General features: G+C 35.5%; 1 protein-coding gene across 1 annotated transcript in view; it reads left to right on the top strand.

Moving 5' to 3' along the window:
- The window catches only part of FAF1 (Fas associated factor 1), a 734611-nt gene that overhangs the window by 322092 nt on the left and 391911 nt on the right, over nt 1-20608 (top strand). The window contains exon 8 of the mRNA XM_042781660.1: nt 13802-13888. Coding sequence (XP_042637594.1) covers nt 13802-13888 — 87 coding nt within the window. The remainder of the gene's footprint in view (nt 1-13801; nt 13889-20608) is intronic.

Here is a 20608-nt window from a genome sequence, read left to right as displayed (position 1 = left end):
ATGTATGGAAAATGAATTTGCTCTGTAAATTTTCACCCAACTCACAATAAAATTTTAAAAAAAGATTGAAGTTGTCAGGGATTTCATTTTACTTGGATCCACAGTCAATAACCATGGAAGCAGCAGGCAAGAAATCAGACATCATATTGCACTGGGCAAATGTGTTATAAAAGACCTCTTTAAAGTGTTAAAGAGCAAAGGTGTTACTTTGAAGACTAAGGTGAACATAACCCATGCCATTGTATCTTCAATCGCCTTATGTGTGTGAAAGCTGGGCAATAAATAAAGAAGACTGAAGAAGAGTTGATGCCTTTGAATTGTGGTATTGGTGAAGAATACTGACAATACCTTGGACTGCCAGAAGAACAAACAAATCTATCCTGGAAGAAGCACAGCTAGAATGCTCCTTACAAGCGAGAATGGCCGGACTTCGTCTTACCTACTTTGGTCATGATACAGAAGGAACCAATTCCTGGGGAAGGATATCATGCTTAGTAAAGTTAGAGGGTCAGTGAAAAAAAGGAAGACCCTCAATGAAACGGATTGACATAGTGGTTGCAAAGATGGGCTCAAGCATAACAAGGATTGTGAGGATGGCACAGGACTGCATAGTGTGCCATTTTGTTGGCACATAGGGTAGCTATGAGTCAGAGCTACTACGGTATAGTAAATTACCTGGAATGGCTTTGCTAGCCGTAAGTCTTTGTAAACTCTGTGGTGGAATTTGCCATGAGCAACTGGGTAGCTCCTGATTGTTAAAGTTATCCACCTGGAATATTTCTGTTGGGAGTGCCTCAGAGCAATCTTCTGGGAAGTTCACTCTCTCTCAGGTGTATAAAATTCTGATGTTGGGATTGGTTAGTTTGGTCACTCTGCCAGGCTCAAAAAGGCAGGTTAGTTTGATCACTCTGCTAGGCTCTCCTAGAGGCAGAAGGAGTCTCTCTGCTAGCTGAGAAAGACGTGCTGCTGAGAGAAATGCACTCCTGAGAGACATGAGAGACACAGGCTCCTGAGAGAAAGACGCAAGAGACATGCACTACTGAGAAAGTGATGTGCTGCTGAAACTGCCAGCTGCTGAGTGAGATGACCGGCTGCAAGAGACTGAGTGCATTTCTGAACTTGAATTGTAGCCTGTTGCTTCCCTAATAAATCTCATAATCTGTGAGTCCTGTGTGGCTACTGCAGTGAATTATCGAACCCAGCAGAGAGGTGGTGGGTGTAGCGGGAGGAATGGTTGGTGAAAGGGCTAGAGGGAAGGTAGCATGTCTGGCCTTGCAGGAATAGGCCTTGGGCCACTGATGGTGATTCTCTCTTCCTTTTGTGTGGTTAGAGGAGGTCAGAAGATGGAACCTTCTTGCCCATTTGGCAAGCACCTAACAACAATGACAGCAAAGTAGAAGATCTATGAAAACAAGAGAAAGTCTCAATGAGATGGATTGACACAATCAGCACAAGAATCAAACATACCAATGATCATGTAGTGGCATAGGGAGCTCTGGTAGTATAGTGCCTAAGGCATTTGACTGCTAACCAGAAGGCTGGTGGTTCAAACCCACCAGCCACCCCTCAGAAGGAAGATTGGGCAATCTGCTCCTGTAGAGATACCACCTCAGAAACCCAAGGAGGGGTTGCTGTGAGTCAGATCTGACTCAACAGCAGTGAGTTTGGTTTTTCTTCTTATTATTATTACTACTGTTGTATATAAGGTAATCATGAATTGGAGCTGATTCAACAGCAACTAGCTAAAAACTACCTTGAGTACTCAGTGATCATAATGTGACCCATTACTACTCACTTCTTTTTCTCAAGGTAGCATTTACAAATATTCTGTGTTTTATTTTTTTAATTTAGAGATAAAACCATGTAGTTTTTATTGATTTTTCTTGGACAACTTTAAAATATATGTGTGAAAAGTAATTTTCAGCACAATATTATTACTTTTATGTTTCAAACACTATAAAACATTCAAATGAGGTGATGCATTTTTATCAATGTTATTCTTTGTGTAGCTATATATGCTCTTTTTCTTTAAGTCATCTTCAAATACCATCCAGTGGAGTAGTGACTAGTCACATTTAAATTTAGATTTCATTGAAAGTAAATAAAATTTGAAATTCTGTTCTTCAGATACACTAGCCACCTTTCAAGAACTCAACAGCCACATGAGGCTAGTGGCTACCCTGTTGGGCAGCACAGATAGAGAACATTTCTGTTATCACAGAAAATTCCATTAGACAGTACTGGTCAACCACTGTATACTCAATTCTTACCCTTTATTTTTCTCCATTATACATTTGGTTTTTTGTTTGTAATTTGAAAATGAAGTTTAATATGTTCTAGAAATGTAACTTTTCTAACTTTCTGAAATGTCTTTTCCCCAAAATGATTGTTTTACTGACTGTGTACTTAAATCAATGCTTTATTTTTCCTTTCTTTTTTCATGTATTAAGATAGTTAGTACCTGGCAATTTCACCATCATTCAAAACTTTGAATTGTGTGATGAATACAATTGAACTAAGGCCTTTGCATACTCTCCACTCTTAAGACAACCCAACATATGACAGTGTCTCTGTGTGCCTTTTACTATATACAATGAAAAAATACTTAATAAATGGTGATTTTCCCCCCTTTATCTTATTAAGTAAATTATGTGGCTCTTTTTTATGGAATCCTCCATAGTTAGAGACGTAAAACAGCAATTTATGGGTTCTATAGCATGACATAGTTCAGAGCTGAGATTAGAGAAACCCCATAGAGTTGCTAATACTTGAGGGCATCCCCAACTAGAAAAGTATGTGAATTTAGGCATGGGAGGAAGGAAGGATCTGCTTTAAATTTAGTGTAGGGTCACTGAATCTTAATGATAGATTAAACAAGGGAGGTAGAATAATGAATAGGGGTATGCAGTGTGTAGCACTAATACCAGAAGTCCATGGTTTGTGGAGGTTTTTTAATGTCCTTTCCCATATGGTTTTGAATAGAGTAGGTTATGGCAGGGATGAGCTAAGGAACAGCTTTGTTAATGAATAAATAGGAGTAATTAAAAAAAAAAAAAAAAAACAGGAGACAGGCAATTTATTTAAAATGCCTCCTTATTTAATGATTCATGTGATGAATTTTTTTTTCTTAATAAGACATTAAATAGAAATGCTGGGTCATTCCAGGTATTTTTCTTTCTAAAATAACTATAACCACATTTTGGAGCCAATCCTAACAGTGAAAGCCTTGGGTGTGGATTTTAACTGGTTTAATTAGAAGTCAGTTGTATGGAGCTTCTGACCATTGGCAACAACAGTCCTTGGGGAGAGTTTGGTGTGAACTATTAGACTTTGGTTCATAGTGTCAATTCACATTGATGATACTAGTTAAATTGCCATTTGGAACCAGTATGTAACTGGTTTATTTCATTTGCATTAGGTTAACAATATATCTAATTCTGGTGCTTATCCTCTTATTACAACTTTGCTCTTGGCTAAAGTAGCTGCTTAAGATATCCTCCTTGCCCTTTCATTCACATCCATCCTCCTATCTCATAGACAGAATGATGCTGAAAGCTGCTCTTGGAAAGCAGCAAGTTTTAGGTATCTCTCAGAGCTGTTCTCTGGAGGAGCTTTCTTCTTATTTCCTAAAGGAGAGGTTAAGTAGGTTGTCTCTGGTGCCTTAGTAAAGCAGAATGAAGGGAAAAGCAACTCTCCTGACTCCCAGCCCGAAATGCAAACACTGGCCTAGTTGTTCCCAAACTTTCTCCTTGATGTGGGTGACTTGAATGGTTTATTTTCACTTGATGAGCCACACCCCCAGACCACTTCAGTATTCATGGCAGACCCCAACACTAAGTCCCTTTGTTGTCTTTGTTTTTTGCATTTTTTTGTTAACAAGAAAAAATTATGAGAGACCTGATTATAGACTGAGGATCCATTGCTAATGGTTCCCACCGCTTTTTTCAGCATTTCAGAGAAAGGCAAAGTCATGGATAGGAAACAGAAAACAGTAAAGCAAACGTAAACATGTCTGAACACTAAGATTGCCAGCCTCTTTTTAATTTTGAGATTTGCTACAGAAGTAATGGTCTTGGGGGGCACTTTATGAAGAAAAAAGAAGTGGATTAAGAAACTCTTTTAAAAATCTTTATTATCATCCTGACTTAGGCCTTAAATAATGCAATGACAGTTAGGCACATAGAGTAATTTCTCTGTGTGTCTTTGTGTGTGTGTGTGTGCGCGCGCGCGCTAACACATGTGAAATGAAAATGAAGAAGGAAATGCAGTTCTGTAAAGAACAAATTGTCATGGTACATTAATGGCATTGCATCACATCATGTTTCTATAAATGCACTTTCATTTTAGAACTTATAGGAATCACAAATGAAACACAGTTAATTGTCTCTGATCAAAGTTTCACTTATCTAAATCAAAAGCGTAGAGAGGAGTTGGCAAGGGTGCCCAACTGTTGAGCGAGGGAAACTGAAATAACAAGGTTATAATTGATTTACTGTACATTGGCAAAGTTAAAACAGGCCCATAGTGTGAATGTCTTCATATTCTTTTACAGCCAAGACTTTATATTAACATGGCATGAGGGAAATTCAAATAGTTTTTAAAAGGAAGAGCTTTTGCTAACCATCACATGATAAAGTTTATGTACTGTTTTATTATGTTCTTCTCCTTTACCTTCACTCATTTTTCCTTGGAAAAAAATTTTGCTATTTTTTACCCAGCTGTATGTGACACCAGGAACTGCCCTTTTACTGTGAAGGCAGCTCTCAATTGTTGAAACAATAACAAGTTGCCGTTTCCTCTGACAGTTGTTGCTTCCAGGACTTAAAAATAAAAAGTTGACAGCCTTTAACTGTTCTTCAGTGCCTGTTGCCTCAGAACAGCTGTGAAAAGACTCACTTGCTCTCATGACAGAGAGCTGTGCCTATGGTTGGTCACTCTCTCTCTCATGTTACCACTCAATGACCACTGTTTAGAGTAAATGTAAATAATCTCACTGAAAATTCTTACACATTTAATTATAGAAGTATCAAGTGGAAAACAATTTTAAAGATACTTTATTAGAATCCCCTTACAGGAGAGGAAGTTCAGGCTAAGGGAAGATATGTCATTGTCATGAAAAAAATCTAGACTAGGTGGAAAAATTTATCGTCTCTGAGCCTCAGGTCCTTCATTTGTAAGATGGTGATAATAGTATAAAAAGATTATTGTCAGTGTGATAGTGTAACATAAAACCTAGTTCCTGGCTTATGGAAGATGCTCAATAAATGTCTAGTTGCCTTTCTCTTTCCTTCCTCTCATTTCTTTAACTTTTGGGGGAAACAAATTAAAGCCACTTTTCTTATTACAGAAATAATAAACCAAAAAACCCACTGCCACCGAGTCAATTCTGACTCATAGTGATCCCCATGGAGTTTCCAAGGTGGTAAGTCTTTATGGAAGTAGATTGTCCTGTCTTCCTTCCACAGAGTAGCTGGTGGATTTGAACCATCAACCTTCTGGTTAGCAGTCAAATGCCTTAGGCATGGTGCCACCAAAGCTCCTTACAGAAATAATAGAAACTTATAAGCACTGTTGTCGAGTCAGATCCAACTCATAGTGACCCCTCCTTGGGTTTCCAAGGCAGTATCACTACAGAAGTAGATTGCCCAACCTTCCTTCCGAGGAGTGGCTGGTGGGTTTGAACCGCCAGCCTTCTGGTTAGCAGTCAAATGCCTAATCCTATGACACTTGAGAGAACAAATTTCAATATTTGTTGTCTTTTTTTTTTTTTCCCTATGTATTCATGTAGTATATCTATATATAACTTTTTAATAATTAGAAATATACATAATTTTGTAATCTGTTTTTCTTGAACATCATGTAATTGCTTTTAATGTTATTAAATATTCTTATAATCAGGTGCCATCAAACTTTTTTCTGAAAGGACAGGTAAATAATTTAGGCTTTGCAGGCCATGTAGTCTCTGTTGCATCTGCTCTGCCATGGTAGTACAAAAGCAGCCATGGACAATATGTAAACAAATGGAAGTAGCTGTGTCTCGGTGCAACTTTATTTACAAAATCAAGCAGTGGCTCATTTTTACCTGTGAGCTGCAGTTTGCTGAGCCCTATTCCACATCATCACTTTAATGGCAGCACAATATTTCATTTGCTTATTTAGCTATTTTATTATTAGATATTTGATTGTGACAGGTTTTCATGTGTGACGATAAACAAGACTATAATGAATATTCTAGTAGCTAAATACAAGGTTATATGCACAAATATGTACTTAAAGAGGGAGCTCTGGTGAGCATAGTGCCTAAGGCACTTGACTGCTAATCAGAAGACTGGCAGTTCAAGCCCACCAGCCACTCCTCGGAAGGAAGGTGGGGCAATCTACTTCCGTAGTGATACTGCCTCGGAAACCCAAGGAGGGGTCGCTGAGTCAGGTCCGACTCGACGGCACATAATAACAACAACACAACATGTACTTAAGATTCACTAGTTCACTGCTTCTGTCATTGTATTTCTGGTATACTATGTATATTTTAGTTTATGTGACCAATCTTTGAAGGACTACATAAAGTTGAACTTTTTAAATGGTTTTAGGTTAAAGTAAAACTTCTAAATATCCTCTTATAGTTCTTCCTGTTCTTTCTAATATTGACCTATGACTTAACTGACATTTTTCTTTCTGGAAAGAATTATTAATTGATTCATTTGCTTGACTTCCCAATTGATGATATTCAAAAAGCATTTATTGAGTGACTGCTGTTTTATTCAAGGAGGTCTGGGGTGTAGTGGTTAAGACATTCACTGCTAATGAAAAGATTAGCCATTTGAACCCATCAGCCACTTTTCTGGATAAAAATGAGGCAATTGCTTCCTTAAAGATACAGCCTTGGAAATTCTAGTCCTAAGGTTTAAGCAGTTCTCCTCTGTCCTAAAGTATCACTATGAGTCAGAATTGACTTGATGGCAGTGGATTTGGATGGAGTTGCTGTTATATTCACAGAAGGCAATAAAAAATGTTTGCTACCATAGTATTTATTAGGTCATTAAATTGGAAAAACCTTGCCCCCTCACTGTTTCCATAAAGTGCAGAGAGGAAGTATTGCCCTCCAGGACAGGGTCTTGACTGACTGACAAGAGGTTAACCTCTCACTGTTTTTCCTTTGAGTCTTGTTTCAGCCAGCCTATAGGAAAGGCAAAAAACACAAAACTTTTGTCTTTCATATGGTTCAAACATATGAGTGACACAGTTCTGGTGTTACTCTGGTGGTTAGGGACATTTCTTCAGTTTAGCTGATGTGTACGGGTGTCTTCCAAGTATTTAGTTTGACCAATAGATCATTTACTGGATTTGCAGTTTCACTGGAATGTCCAAATAGATGTCATAGCCAGAGAACAACCACACATAAGCCTTGAGCAGAAAAACAGAAGATAATGAAGATTTCCAATTAGCAGAAATTAGGCTCAATCTAAGAATGCTATGAAGTCTGTAGAGATGAGGTGGCATCTTCCTTCATTTAATTTCCTAGACTAAAAGAGATCATTTTACCATCCAAACAAAATTACAGCATTTCTAGAATTTCTGTAACAAATAATTATTAATCATATTCATTCTCAGAAGGGACTGATTACCTTAGGCAGAAAATTGAAAGAACTGTAAAATCAGTAAACTAGAGAGACATGGGCATCTGGAAGAGTCTGTAACTCACTTATCCTGAAACAGTGCTTCTTAAACTTGTGCTTGTTTCCGAATCCTAGAGGTCTTGATAATACACAGATTGTGGCCCTGAATTTCCAGTACAGTCGGTCGGGATGGGCCCAGGAAGAGTTCCCAGGTGATGCTGCTGTGCTGGTCCCAGCACCACTCTGAGGATCACTGTTGTAGAAAAACAGCTGTCTCCTTTTATTCATTTATATTTTCAAGTTCTACGACTTCACAACTTTCCTAAACATCTATATATATAGAGAGAAAATACTCTTAAGATTTTCTTTTCAAATAGTGAAATATACTGCATTTGGCTCATCTATAAACATTTTCTGAGCACTTTAAAAATTCTCTTTTATCATAAGAGAATTTAGGCTTAATCTCTAAAATAACCATATCATGCTAAAGGTATAAATTCATTTCAATAAAATTTATGATTGTTAGTTACATTAAATGTGATCTAGATTTGCAATTTTCATATTGTTTTCACCCACACCAAACTTTCGGGATAGGAAATGTGAGTTTAACCGTGTTTCTAATGAAAGTGTTAAAACTCAGCCTTGGTAGTTTTTCAGGATAGCTAAAATCTAATTTCCAACTATATGCATTCAGACTAGTTTCCATATTTGATTAGCTGTATTATCATCATCCAGTAATCTGTTAAAATGCCATTTGTCAGGTTTCTTTAGACTCAAATAAGAAGTGAAATAAGGTTTTTAATTATGGCACAAAGCAAAACTAAATTACAGATGGAATGAGGAAATCAGTTAGAACCAAAAGATACTTGAAAGAGAATATGGTCAATTAAAAGCTTGATTGAAAGCAACTTCAGTTTTATAATTTTCTTGAAACAACATCTTCATTGTTTTCTGGAAAGATGGTATTTGGAAAAAATGTCTCGAGTTACTGTTTTTATGAGGAGAGAATCGCTCTGTCTTTTAAATGGTTAATGAGAAGAAGTAATAGTTAAACACTTGGAGCATTGATTTCTGATTTGAATTCTCCAACACAGGCCAACCCTGGGGGAAGGAGAAAAAAAAAAGCTTGCTAATTAACATTTGATTACTGATGCCACCTTCTCATTCCCCCTGCACCATCCGGTTTCAAGCTTTTTTGTTCAGGGAGGATTTTTAGGAGGGTTTTAACTTGCATTTTAGTGAAACAATCTATGTGCGACTGCAATGCCTATACAGTATGTTAGGGGGGAAAAAAAAGGAAAAGAAAAGGCCTTAGATATGAAGTAGGTGTTCAAAACCCAGTGTGAATCAGAAGTGATTGGTTTCTTAACTGTAAGCCTTTCAGAGAAACTGATTGCTAGGAAACTGGAACTAAGCGTAGTCTATATGGCTTATTTTGATTTAAACACACACAAACACTTCTTTGTTCAAGGCAGGATTATTTGGCAACCTCTTAACCACAGCATCATTTATATGATAGTACGAAGTGCTTGGAGTTCAAAGTTTGATATATTTAAATTTTTATAAGCTCAGGTTCTATGACCAGAATTCTTTTTGTTCTAAGATTGATAAGAGAATGAAGATGGATGTCTGTAGTTTCAGGGTACTTTTTGTAAGAATTGTAATTTGTCGTAAGCATATTAATTCTGAAAATCTAGCAACTAGAGTGCTAACAGAGTGAAAGCTGTTTCAAGTCCATGGCAATGAATTTATTTATGTTTGTTTGTTTGTTTAGTTATATTAAAATATTTAATATGTGAAGAATCATGGACCAGATTTCAAAAAAAATTTTAATATTGAAATAAACTAATAGAACTAACAAATATTAACACTTAAGTAGCTTTATGGCTATAGCCTCACTGATACCATTTAGTTGATGGAATTTGAGAAACCAGTGCGACAGGCTTTTTTGAAAAATGAAATTTTGTGAGGAAAATAATTTTTTAAAAAATAAGTGGAAGGAAAATAAAACCTAAGACTTTGCTTCATTCAAGAATAATTTTTACCTAATATGCTTATTATATCTTTATTTCTCACCTGAAATTATTGGCAGTTTTCCCTTTTGATGTTTTTGTTGTACTTATTAGCTCTTTACTATTTTTATTCCAGTCTCCAACCACCCTGGTGTTAAATGTTCCCTCATTACTTTGTCTTACTTATTTCTTCCTTCACTCTATCTAGGATTAATTCCAATATTTTTATAAAATCATAGAATTTCAGAGCTTTGGAATTCAGGATAGATCTTCTTTTAAATTTTTCTTCCAAGATTGAGTAAATTTAAGATTCAGAAAAGCTCCACCAACCTGCCCACAGTTAAATAGCTGGGCAGAATTAGGACTGTAAATACAGTTCTCTGCCTCTCATTAGGCCACAACACCTCAAACTTTGTGCCCCCCACATTATCAGAATCTACTTTCACATGGATAATAGCTGCATGATATTTAAAATTCCTTGAAGTTTTCAATAATTTGATCATAAAGAGTGATTTTTATGTAGTTGACAGTGTTATCTAGTCTGTTTTATATTTTACAATTTGAATTGCTTAAAGCAATTCATGTGAGGCTAATGTGAACTTCAAAATTTAACCTGTGTCAAAGTAACTTTCTAATAATTATTTATCTTGAGAAATTATGATAAAATATAATTTAAAATAAAATAATTGCCAAATGTGAGTCAAAAGAAAATTTTTGGGGAAATGAATATCTTATGTAAATAGTTTTATATGAAGCAGCTCATAATAAACTAATCTTCCCCAGTGCTATGTTTAACATTGAAATTTCCAGAGACATTGAGGAAATATGAAACTTGAAGTGGAAATCATTGCTTAGCTTTTTCTATTAAGTATGATATGTAAATAGATGTTTATTAATAATGAAAAGCAAATAAAAGGAAAGAAATTAGTACTATCTTAATTCTGCACTATTTCAAGTTAATCTGATTTATAATATTTTCATAGTCACAAGCACCAGAAGCAATGGGGAAGAATTTAAATTATCTTTTGGAGAATCTAGAAAACAAATGCTAGAAAATCTATTGTCAGTCTAGAACTCTTGATCCAAATTCAGTGTAGTTTGTAACATAATTTTAATGTTCAGCAGATAATCAAAGCATTTATTAAATTCCTCCAGAACTAATTGAAACATTTGCATAGTTCAGCAGCCTGAAAACTCATCGATTTAGAGCTTCATGCAAAGAATTAAAAAGATTATGAAGGTTCAGCATGATCTTGAGCCAATGCTGATCAAAGAAATTTTGTAAGACAAAAAGGACCTTAGGAAATGTTACTCTGTGAAGTGCCACTTTTCCTGAACTGGAACTTAACTCCTAAAGATGACACTCCATCAGAAGCAGCACAATAATGGCAGCTGGGCACGCCAGCCCCAGTAACCCAGCCTGTGTGTATTCTCTGCCTCTCAAATCAAGTGCTCTCAAATCAGTCAAAATAAGTAAATCAATCTCAATCTCTCTCTCCCTCTTCGTTCTTTCTCTTTTCCTCCATCCTTCTCTGAGAAAATCCACCAGCTACTCCTTGGAAGGAAGATGGGGCAATCTACTTCCGTAGTGATACTGCCTCGGAAACCCAAGGAGGGGTCGCTATGAGTTGGGTCCTACTCAATGGCACATAACAACAACAACAACGTATATTCATCTACATCATTTTATAGATAGCTGTATTTTTCATTCAGGTTTCCTAGAATAGTAAAATTTTATTTTTGCTTTATTGCATTTTGGACTTTTTTCCTTCCCTATAGGATTAAAACTTAAAATTTTAATTAAATGTGACCATCAGTAAAGATAATGGAGTTTTTATGTCTCCATTAGAAAATACCACACTCATTTTGAGCTTTTGTCTCATTACATGGGTTTCTATTATGGTAAAATCTGCCTATGTTTACAGCATTGATAAGCATGGAATTAATTTTGAAAAATCAATTTGTTTTTGCTTAAATTTTTGTTTAGTGGTTTAACACAAGATTCTTTCAGCTTAATTGCAGAATATTCAGTGAATTTTATTTTTTGGGTTGGAACAATCAAACATTTGCCTAATATTCTTTACATGGTGCCCTCTCAGCCAAGTTCTGTCTGCATTTACCAGTTTATTCTATGACAAGTTGCTTAACAGATGTCATTCTGGGGAGAACAATGAAGCCAAATACTTGTGCAATGTCTAACATTACTATAACTTTGATCACTTTTGTTCAGCACATCAGTCTGGCGTTGTGCTTTATACCAACGTAACAACATAGCCAGAACATGCTTTTCAGGCTTAGAATAGCAAAGGAATGTTATTCAGTTCAGTGTAGTTACAGATGAGTTAATGAAAGAGGAAAAATACTGTTTATATCATAATACCATATTGTTGTATTTTGGAATTAAGGTGGAATTTAAAGAATTCCACTCCAAACTTATTTGTTTATATATACTCGAGTATTTGTGTATACTGTCCAGTGCAGGGGTAGCCTTCCCACCTTTCCAACGGTGTAAATATTTGTCCTGCTTTTGCAAAAAATAGCTGATGAAGCTTGGTACATTTAGATAACATAATTCAAAAATAACTCTAAGAAAGGAATTCTTTCCATTGAAGTCTAAAGTCTGCTTAAACTCCCCTCTACTATCCCTTGTTTTTCATTTATTAACCTAACCATTTGGGTTTGTAAAACACCTTTCTCCTAAAGAGCACACTAATATTTAAGCACGACAAAGTAGTCTCACCTAGTGCATGCGGTAAGAAGTAGGCCATTTGTGTCTGGTTAAATTGTTGGGTTGTTAATGACTAATGAAAATTATCCAAACTTGATGTGACTGACTATAAATCAAATACTGCATGGTAGACTGGCCATTGCTAAGAACCTCTGAAGAAAAGCTGTTTGTTTCATTTGAGTGGGGATCAAGTAATGCCCCAAGCTCCTCTGTTCTCATTTACTAAATCTTTTTTCACAGGTGTACATTGGAGATAAAAATAGATTGAGTTCCATGTTTTTTTGTTTTTTCTCTTCCCTAGTGAACATATATCTCTGTTTCCCTGGAAGGATAACTTAGATCTGTTTATGTATAATAAAGAGTAATGTGATACGGAATGCTGTAATTGGACAACATGATACTTCAGACTTCTGCATTTTTAAAACATGAATGAATGCTGCTTGTTTTTTATACTGAAATCCTATTATAGAGCATATTAAGTGCAACGTTTCAATGCTAGTTTCATTTGTTACAATAGGCTAATAATACCGAACTAACTTGAAGAGTTAAGATGGATGATCTATTTTTACCATTTCATTTACTCTATTTCTAAATAAAGAATGAAATAGAATTCATATAAGCTATTTTAAAAAGAAACAAAAGCAAGATAAGATACTTCATAAGTACTGGAATAGAGTTCAAACTTCCAAAAGTTTGTTCTGATAATTACTTACTTTATCTTCTTTTAAAATGAAATGTATAATTAGGCATGCTGGGAAAAATAATTTTTCATCTTTCAAAGCATTTAAAATTAAAAGTATCATTAATGCATTTTCTTTTCAGGAAGGGCCTAAATAATATATTAATGGAAGGCTCTGATGTTACTAGATATTACATTGCGATAGTTTTTAATTTAAGATCATTTCAAAGAAATAGTGGGTGCCGCTTTATTGATAAGTTTTCGTGTCTTTGAAACTTACCTAAAAATATAAAGAAAATTTAAGGTTTTTTTCCCCCTGTTTACACTGCCCCCAACTACCACCCTTTTTCTCCCACACAGGAATGAACTAGAAATAAATGTTTTGTTTGAATCACTGTACATTTTAAAACTTAAATAAATTATAAAAATTTACCATTGTAGTCTGTTCTGGGTAAGCTCTGTGCCTGAAGATTCTTGACTGAAAAGAAACTTAAGGTTAGCCAGGGGTCTAATGATAATGGGGGTGGGGGTGGGGAAGAGAATGAGAAATGTTTCTTAAACAGTTATTTCATCTATCCTTCATTGAATATCTGCTTTTAAATTTGGTTTACCTTTCTTTTCCCCCAACTTGTGTTTTCCTAGTTTCAGATTCTTGTTTTGGCTTGAGTAAAACAAAGAGAAAACCAGTGTATGTCAAATAAATTCACATAAATTGTCACGTAAATCATATGGAGTTCTATTTTAATTGTGCTGTGTTTTACTATAGGTAAAGAGAAATGTGTATGACCTTACAAGTATCCCTGTTCGCCATCAGTTGTGGGAGGGCTGGCCAACTTCTGCCACAGATGACTCAGTAAGTGACAGTTATGTTCTCAGTTTTATATCTTTCTCTCTTGCCACTTTCAGTCTAATTGGCTGTGGTAATAAGCAAAATCAAATGCTTTGTACCATTGAAAGAATTTTATAAATCAAGTAATGTAAAAATAAGAGACATAATAATTTGATTCACTTGCAGAACAGACATTATAATGCCAAGCATATCAGCATTCTGGTAGTAATGTAACTGTATCAGTGGCAGGAACTTGATGCTGCTTGTTTTGATGTAAATTTTTCCTTGTTGAGAAGAATATTTTCAGGTGTTACTAATGAAATTTTCAAAACAAAAAATCATTTTCTTAAAATTATAGATATGTTAATATTTACCTAAGTATTTTATTTTAAAATTACTTTTCCCATGGTAGACTGATGTTTTAAAAATAGGTAAGGTTTACAGATAATATTAATAAAACTTTATTCTTAAATATACCTACAATTTTAACTACCATAAAAATCTGGGAAATAAATATTTAGTATGTTATTTTTTACCTGTTATATTGATTTACAGCGATTTTTCCGTTATAAAATTTGAAACCTTTCCTACTTGTTTATAGTCATTACTCTTTTCTAAGAGAGTAAATTTTGTCATACAAAGAAGCCAATTGAAATGAAGTTTTGGTCACTTTTACCCATAATCTTGGTTATTCTAATCAGATAAGTTTTTTTTTTTTTTAATAAAAAATGAGAATGTTTCAAGTATCCTGAGGCTAAATCTAATTTTTAATTAAATGAAAGTTAGTGTTATAATTAAAGAAATTGGAACTTTGCAAACATCTTGTAGTAACAAATACTCAAATAATGATTATGGCTAAGAATTGAATTAGCCTTTCATATTCTCTAATAAATACTCTATTTCTGTTTGGATAATAACTACTACTCCCTTCCAAACACCACCACCATACATTTTAAAATAAAAGAATTCTTTGTGGAAGAAAGAAAGAAAATAAATAAATAAATAATCTGATTATATAGATACTACTTTTAGTCTGATGACTCTATCTATAATCTAAGTATTATGCCTTTGGAAAAATACTTTTTGGATTCTTAAATGTTGAACCCTTCCAGAAAAAAAGTCATTTATGCATAGGTGCTTAATATTTATTTCTAAACAGCTGATTTCAGTATTGATATTACGGTTGTTGTTAGGTGCTGCCAAGTCTATTTCAACTCATAGCAAACCCATGTGACAGAACAAAGCTGCCCCACAGTTTTCTAGGCTGTAATCTTTATGGGGCAGATCACCAGGTCTTTCTCCTATGTAGTCACTTTGTGGATTTTTAACCTTTTTGTTAGCAACTGAGCACTTAACCATTGTCCACTATATTAGAATTACTGGCTAATAGTCTGTGTCTAAGGAGTAGGGAAGGAGCCTTGATAGCACAGTGGTTAAGCACTCGGCTGCTAACTGAAAGGCCAGCAGTTTGAAACCACCAGTTGCTCAATAAGAAATAGGTGGAAAATGTCTACTCTATCCTATAGGTTTTGCTATGAGTTGCAATCAATTTAACACCAGTGGATTTGCTTTCGGTTTTAAGGAGTAAGGATATGGTTGGGTTTTTATTGTTTGTTTGTTAGTTTGTTTCCTCTTATAGTGAGGAATTTGATAAATGTGCTTCATTTATTTTTATAAAAATAAAAGAACAATGTTTGTAAATGATATTCTACCTGAGGAGACATGAAGAAAATAGAATTTTTCAGTAATGTCCAAGTATCTGCTATAAGAAATAACATTAATAGAATAAAATAATTAAGATCTGGTCATATCACTTAAATTATCTGAGCCTAGTTACCTCATTATTTGCAGCATTGTTATGAGGATGAGCAATAATATATAGAGAGAGTTCTTGGTCATAGTAAGTACAATAATTAACATTAAGATAACTCTAAAAAGAAGCACAGGCAAGAATTGGCTGGTTCAATTAAATGAAACGGAGTCTGAGATTTGCTTCATAATAACCTGTGGGATGGAGGGAAACAGTGGGAATATAGATAAGTCCAGATTTGTCATCACTTCACGACATCAGCAACAAAGCAAATAGAGGGAATAGAAGTTCTAGCTGCAAAACTTCCAAATGGAGAGGAAAACAGGACAATGTCCTTACGGAACAGACTGTTCCAAAATCATAGAGACAAAAATTCACTCCAAGGTAACCACAGAGAAAATGAACTATCCCCATAAGCAAACCCAGGAGCTCTGGTAGTGTAGTGCCTAAGGCACTTGACTGCTAACCAGAAGCCTGGTGGTTCAAACCCACCAGCCACTCAGAAGGAAGGTTGGGCAATCTAGTTCTGTAGTGATTCTGCCTCGGAAACCCAAGGAGGGGTCACTATGAGTTGGGTCCGACTTGACGGCACATAACGACAACAACAACAACAATAACAACATAAGCAAACCCAGAAAGAAGGAAAATTTATGGGCTTAGTAAGCACAAAACAAACAATAAAGAAGAAGAGAGAGGAAACACTCAATAACAAAATGAACTCAGCACAGAAAAGTATTTGGACTAAGGAAATCTCCAACAACATGACAAAAAACACAATAAAATGACAGCAATCGATTCATACCTATAACTATAGATATGAATTCAATGTGAATGGACTAAATGCAGCAGTCAAGAGAAAGAGAATGGCAGATTGGATAAAGAAAGAAAACCCATCGATATGCTGCCTACAAGAGACCCACTTTAGACACAAAGATAAAAAAAATGAAAAGTTAAAGGGTGGAGAAAGATATACCAAGCCAATGGTAACCAAAAAAGATCAGGAGTGGCAATATTAATTTCTAATAAAATAGACTTCACAGTGAAAAACAGCATAAAGGACAAAGAAGGACACCACTATATGACGCTGAAAGGGTCAGTTGACCAAGAAGACATTGCTATAATAAGTATCTCTGCACCCAACGAAAATACCCCAAAATATGTAAAGCAAATATTAATTGAAAGGGAAAATAGACAACTCTACAATAGTAGTAGGACACTTTAACACAACACTTTCAAGGAGGGACAGATCAACTAGGAAAAAACTCAACAAAGTTACAGAAGAACTCAACAACACAATCAACCAACATGACCTCATAGACATATACAGAGCAACAGAGCATTCCACCCAACAAAAGCACAATGCACATTCTTCTCCAGATTTGTCATCACTCGATCATTGATGGAGCTGGGTGATGGGTACATTGAGTTTATTATACTATTCTCTCAAATTTTGTATATGTTTTTAAATTTTCATAATGAAAAATTGAAATCAAAAATAGTTGTCTGGTTTTAAGAGCAAGGACATAGGTAACAGAGAAAGTCCAAATATGTGGGCCCTCACAGGACTGGGAAAGCTGACTGCTCTTGGACACCACGCTTACAAAAATCCAGACTGAAATTGGAGCTTCAGACCAGTTCTTCCCATTTTAGTCATGGATGACAAAGCAAAAATGTGGGTGAACTGGAACAGTGATCAAAATGGGAAAAATTATAGATTGACGCCTTGTTAAAAACTTAATCTCCTTCTTAGAAAACTGGGTCAGTGCGTGAGTTGCATAGCAACCAAATCTCTTTACTGTAAAGTCTGAAACAACAGTGCCCTGCTCAAATATAGCGGCTGACCACACCTCTTTGAATGTGTGTCGATCTCCTCAGTCCTGGCAATAATCCGGTCTCTTGCATCAGGCTCCTTCAGAGCTTCACTATGTCTCTTCCAAGTCTCTCATTACACAGCTTTGACCAGCAGGTTTTCCTATTCCAGTTACTGTTCTGCTTAACCTAAATCTTAAAAGATTTGACTGTGTTCTGATTTCACTGTCAGCCATGAACTGACCTGTTTGGGACTAGTTCGAAGCCCTGACTGAAACAGGCTTATCAAGTGCAAGTTCCAAAAGTAATAAGGCAAAATTGTTGTTGTTGTTGTTATGTGCCCTCAAGTCGGACCCGACTCTTAGTGACCCCTCCTTGGGTTTCTGAGGCAGTATCACTACGGAAGTAGATTGCCCCCGTCTTCCTTCCAAGGAGTGGCTGGTGAGTTTGAACTACCAGCCTTCTGGTTAGCAGTCAAATGCCTTAGGCACTACACTACCAGAGCTTCTAAGGCAAAATTGATGAAATATATTTTTTTTTCCTGTAGCATAGAACCTTTCACTATGCTAACTCACTGAATTGAGTTGACAGTCATATTTTAATGATTTTTGTAACATTTAATTAGTTTTTTTATCAGAGTTGTAATGCAGTTTCGTTGCTATAGGAAAATAAGGAAAGCAGCTCACAGTATCCAAGACTGTAATGCTACCTGGTGCTGTATCTAAGTCACAGCAAACACGAGGGAATCCCCATTAAGAGGCTTGATTCTTTTTGCCTCATTATTCATATTTGCACCTTGTCCCAGAACCTGTGAAGTAGTGCCTGCCCACACCTCCCCAGAGCAAATGTTGCCACATTTGCATGATGTTGCTTTGAGCTGCATGATTTGCTACAACAGAGATGTTTAGGGCCAGGCTGCTTTAAACTGGTGTCACACCAGATCCACTAGCTCCAGTGCTTGAGTTCTGGCAAAAATGGCTTATAACCGTAGTCATCTAAGGAGATTCTAGCCAAATAAATGTCATAAAACCTTTAAATGAGGACTATATAGAACTCATAAAGCTGGTGCTTGTAATCTACATTGTTGCAGGCAGTAGTGTTTTAATACTTATTGAAATCACTCAAGTGGAGGCATCTGCTACAAAATAAGATAATCTTCACAGCTTAGGGCATGAATTGAGTACAGCTGAGAAATGTCAGCTGTGTAAACAGCCTGAAATGTGTTACCAACAAAAATATAATTAATTTCTTTTCAAGACTGTGTGCCATAACTTAGTCCTTAGAATGGTTTAGCTTTCAGAGAAAACACCTGAAAATTTTCTTCCTAGTGCCAGAGTAGAGAATTGGTTATAAAGGTCATTAAAAGTGGAGCTAGTTTGCACTTTTCCTTCTCAGTTGCAGAAATTTGTGTGGCTTTGAATATTACAGTAACTTAGATGCCAGTGGCTTCCACTAATTTGTAGAAATATCTTTGATCAAAAAGTTAATGGATTTGGGTGATGGAAATATTCTGAAATTAGTTTGTGGTGATGGTACCATAACTGTAAATTTATTAAACATCATTAAATTGTCCACTTGAATGAAATTTATAGTATGTCACAATAAAGCTGTTTTTTTTTTAAATTAATGAGGAATTAGATTGAATACTTTTTATTATGTTTTTACGCTGCATGAAAAATATTTTGTAATAACACAGGAGATCTTTTCTTCAACGTAGTTCTCGTTAACCTTTGACTTAGCAAACAGGACACAGAAATAGACTTTTTATAGTGTAATTAGATCCCTGTATAATCTTGAATCTCTTATGAACTTGATAGACTTCAGTCTTTTGACATTTTCAAGCTACTCAGTGAAGTCAACAATCATTAAAACATTGTTGCCCCCTCTCCCTTCGGAGTTAAAATATTTTCTTTGCCTATATTTGTCCTTTAATGGAGTATGGGATACTGTATGAATTGTCAATAACTTTTTCAGTTCCTTTTGCACTCTTTCACCAGGGAAATAGGTATCTAAAGTTTCACCAGTAGGGGAATGATGTTTTCAGGCTGTGACAGTTCAGCTGTGAGAACAAAGAGTTACAAGTAGGAGAAATCTCATTTTATACTTTAACAAGAACACTCTTGGTTTCCAGAGAGTAGAAATAATTTTAACGCTGTGAATTATACCTAGACACCTTACAATAATGCAGATAATTTGAATATATGTACTTTTAAACATTTAGGTTTTACACAAGGGAGAAAAATATTCCCGTTTTATACTTTTTTGTTGTGTGCCCCTTTTTTTTGGGGGGGGGGACTAACATTATTAGTGGTCTTCTGTGGTTCCATCACTGGCTAAGGAATGCTAACTCACAATGTGAGAAATTAGTAATTTGAGAATCAGAGGTCTTTGTGCAAATATTAGGAGTCAGAAAGTACTTATTAAATATTTTCACGTTGAAAATGTGAGATCAGTCAAAAACAAACCATTACACAATGATGTTTCTATAAAATAAAACAAAATCCAAACCCTTGTCCCTCATTTTTTATATTATAAAAAGGAATCTGTGAATGAATGTCATCTGCTTTGAGCCTTCTGATGAGGTGCCAATTATTTCTTTAACTTCTCCCTGATGTGTTAGGTTTAGCAGGGTCAAGTTATGGACTTTCTTTTGAGATTGGACTCTGCATTTTATAGGAGTTACATATACTATTATGCAGAGGTTGGTGATTATGGTTATTAGCCCAGACCCTCACTACTTACCATACAACACTGAGGCTTATTAACTAAACTCAGAATCCTCCACTTTCTCCCTTCAACTATAGTCAACTTCTCCACTGATACAAAGGTAATGTTTCTAAAGTGCAACATGATTGCATTCAGTTTTGCTTACCTATGACAAGCCAATACCTGCTTATTTATGTACATATTTTTATAGTCATTCAAGTTCCCCCCCCCCCTTTTTTTTTGGTCTCAAATTTCCCATACTGGCCCAGAGTTATATGCTCAATAGACATTTGTTTAATGAATGATTGACTTTTGTACCATATATTCCTTGTTGTTGTTGTTGTTATTTGCCATCGAGTCGGCCCCGACTCATAGCGACCCCTCCTTGGGTTTCCGAGGCAGTATCACTACAGAAGTAG

Source organism: Orycteropus afer, unplaced genomic scaffold (genome assembly GCF_000298275.1).
Source record: "Orycteropus afer afer isolate SDZICR_OR568_19922 unplaced genomic scaffold, OryAfe1.0 scaffold00145, whole genome shotgun sequence".
NCBI lineage: Eukaryota > Metazoa > Chordata > Mammalia > Tubulidentata > Orycteropodidae > Orycteropus > Orycteropus afer.
The sequence above is the reverse complement of the archived record's forward strand: the minus strand, read 5'-3'. Positions and strand labels throughout refer to the sequence as shown.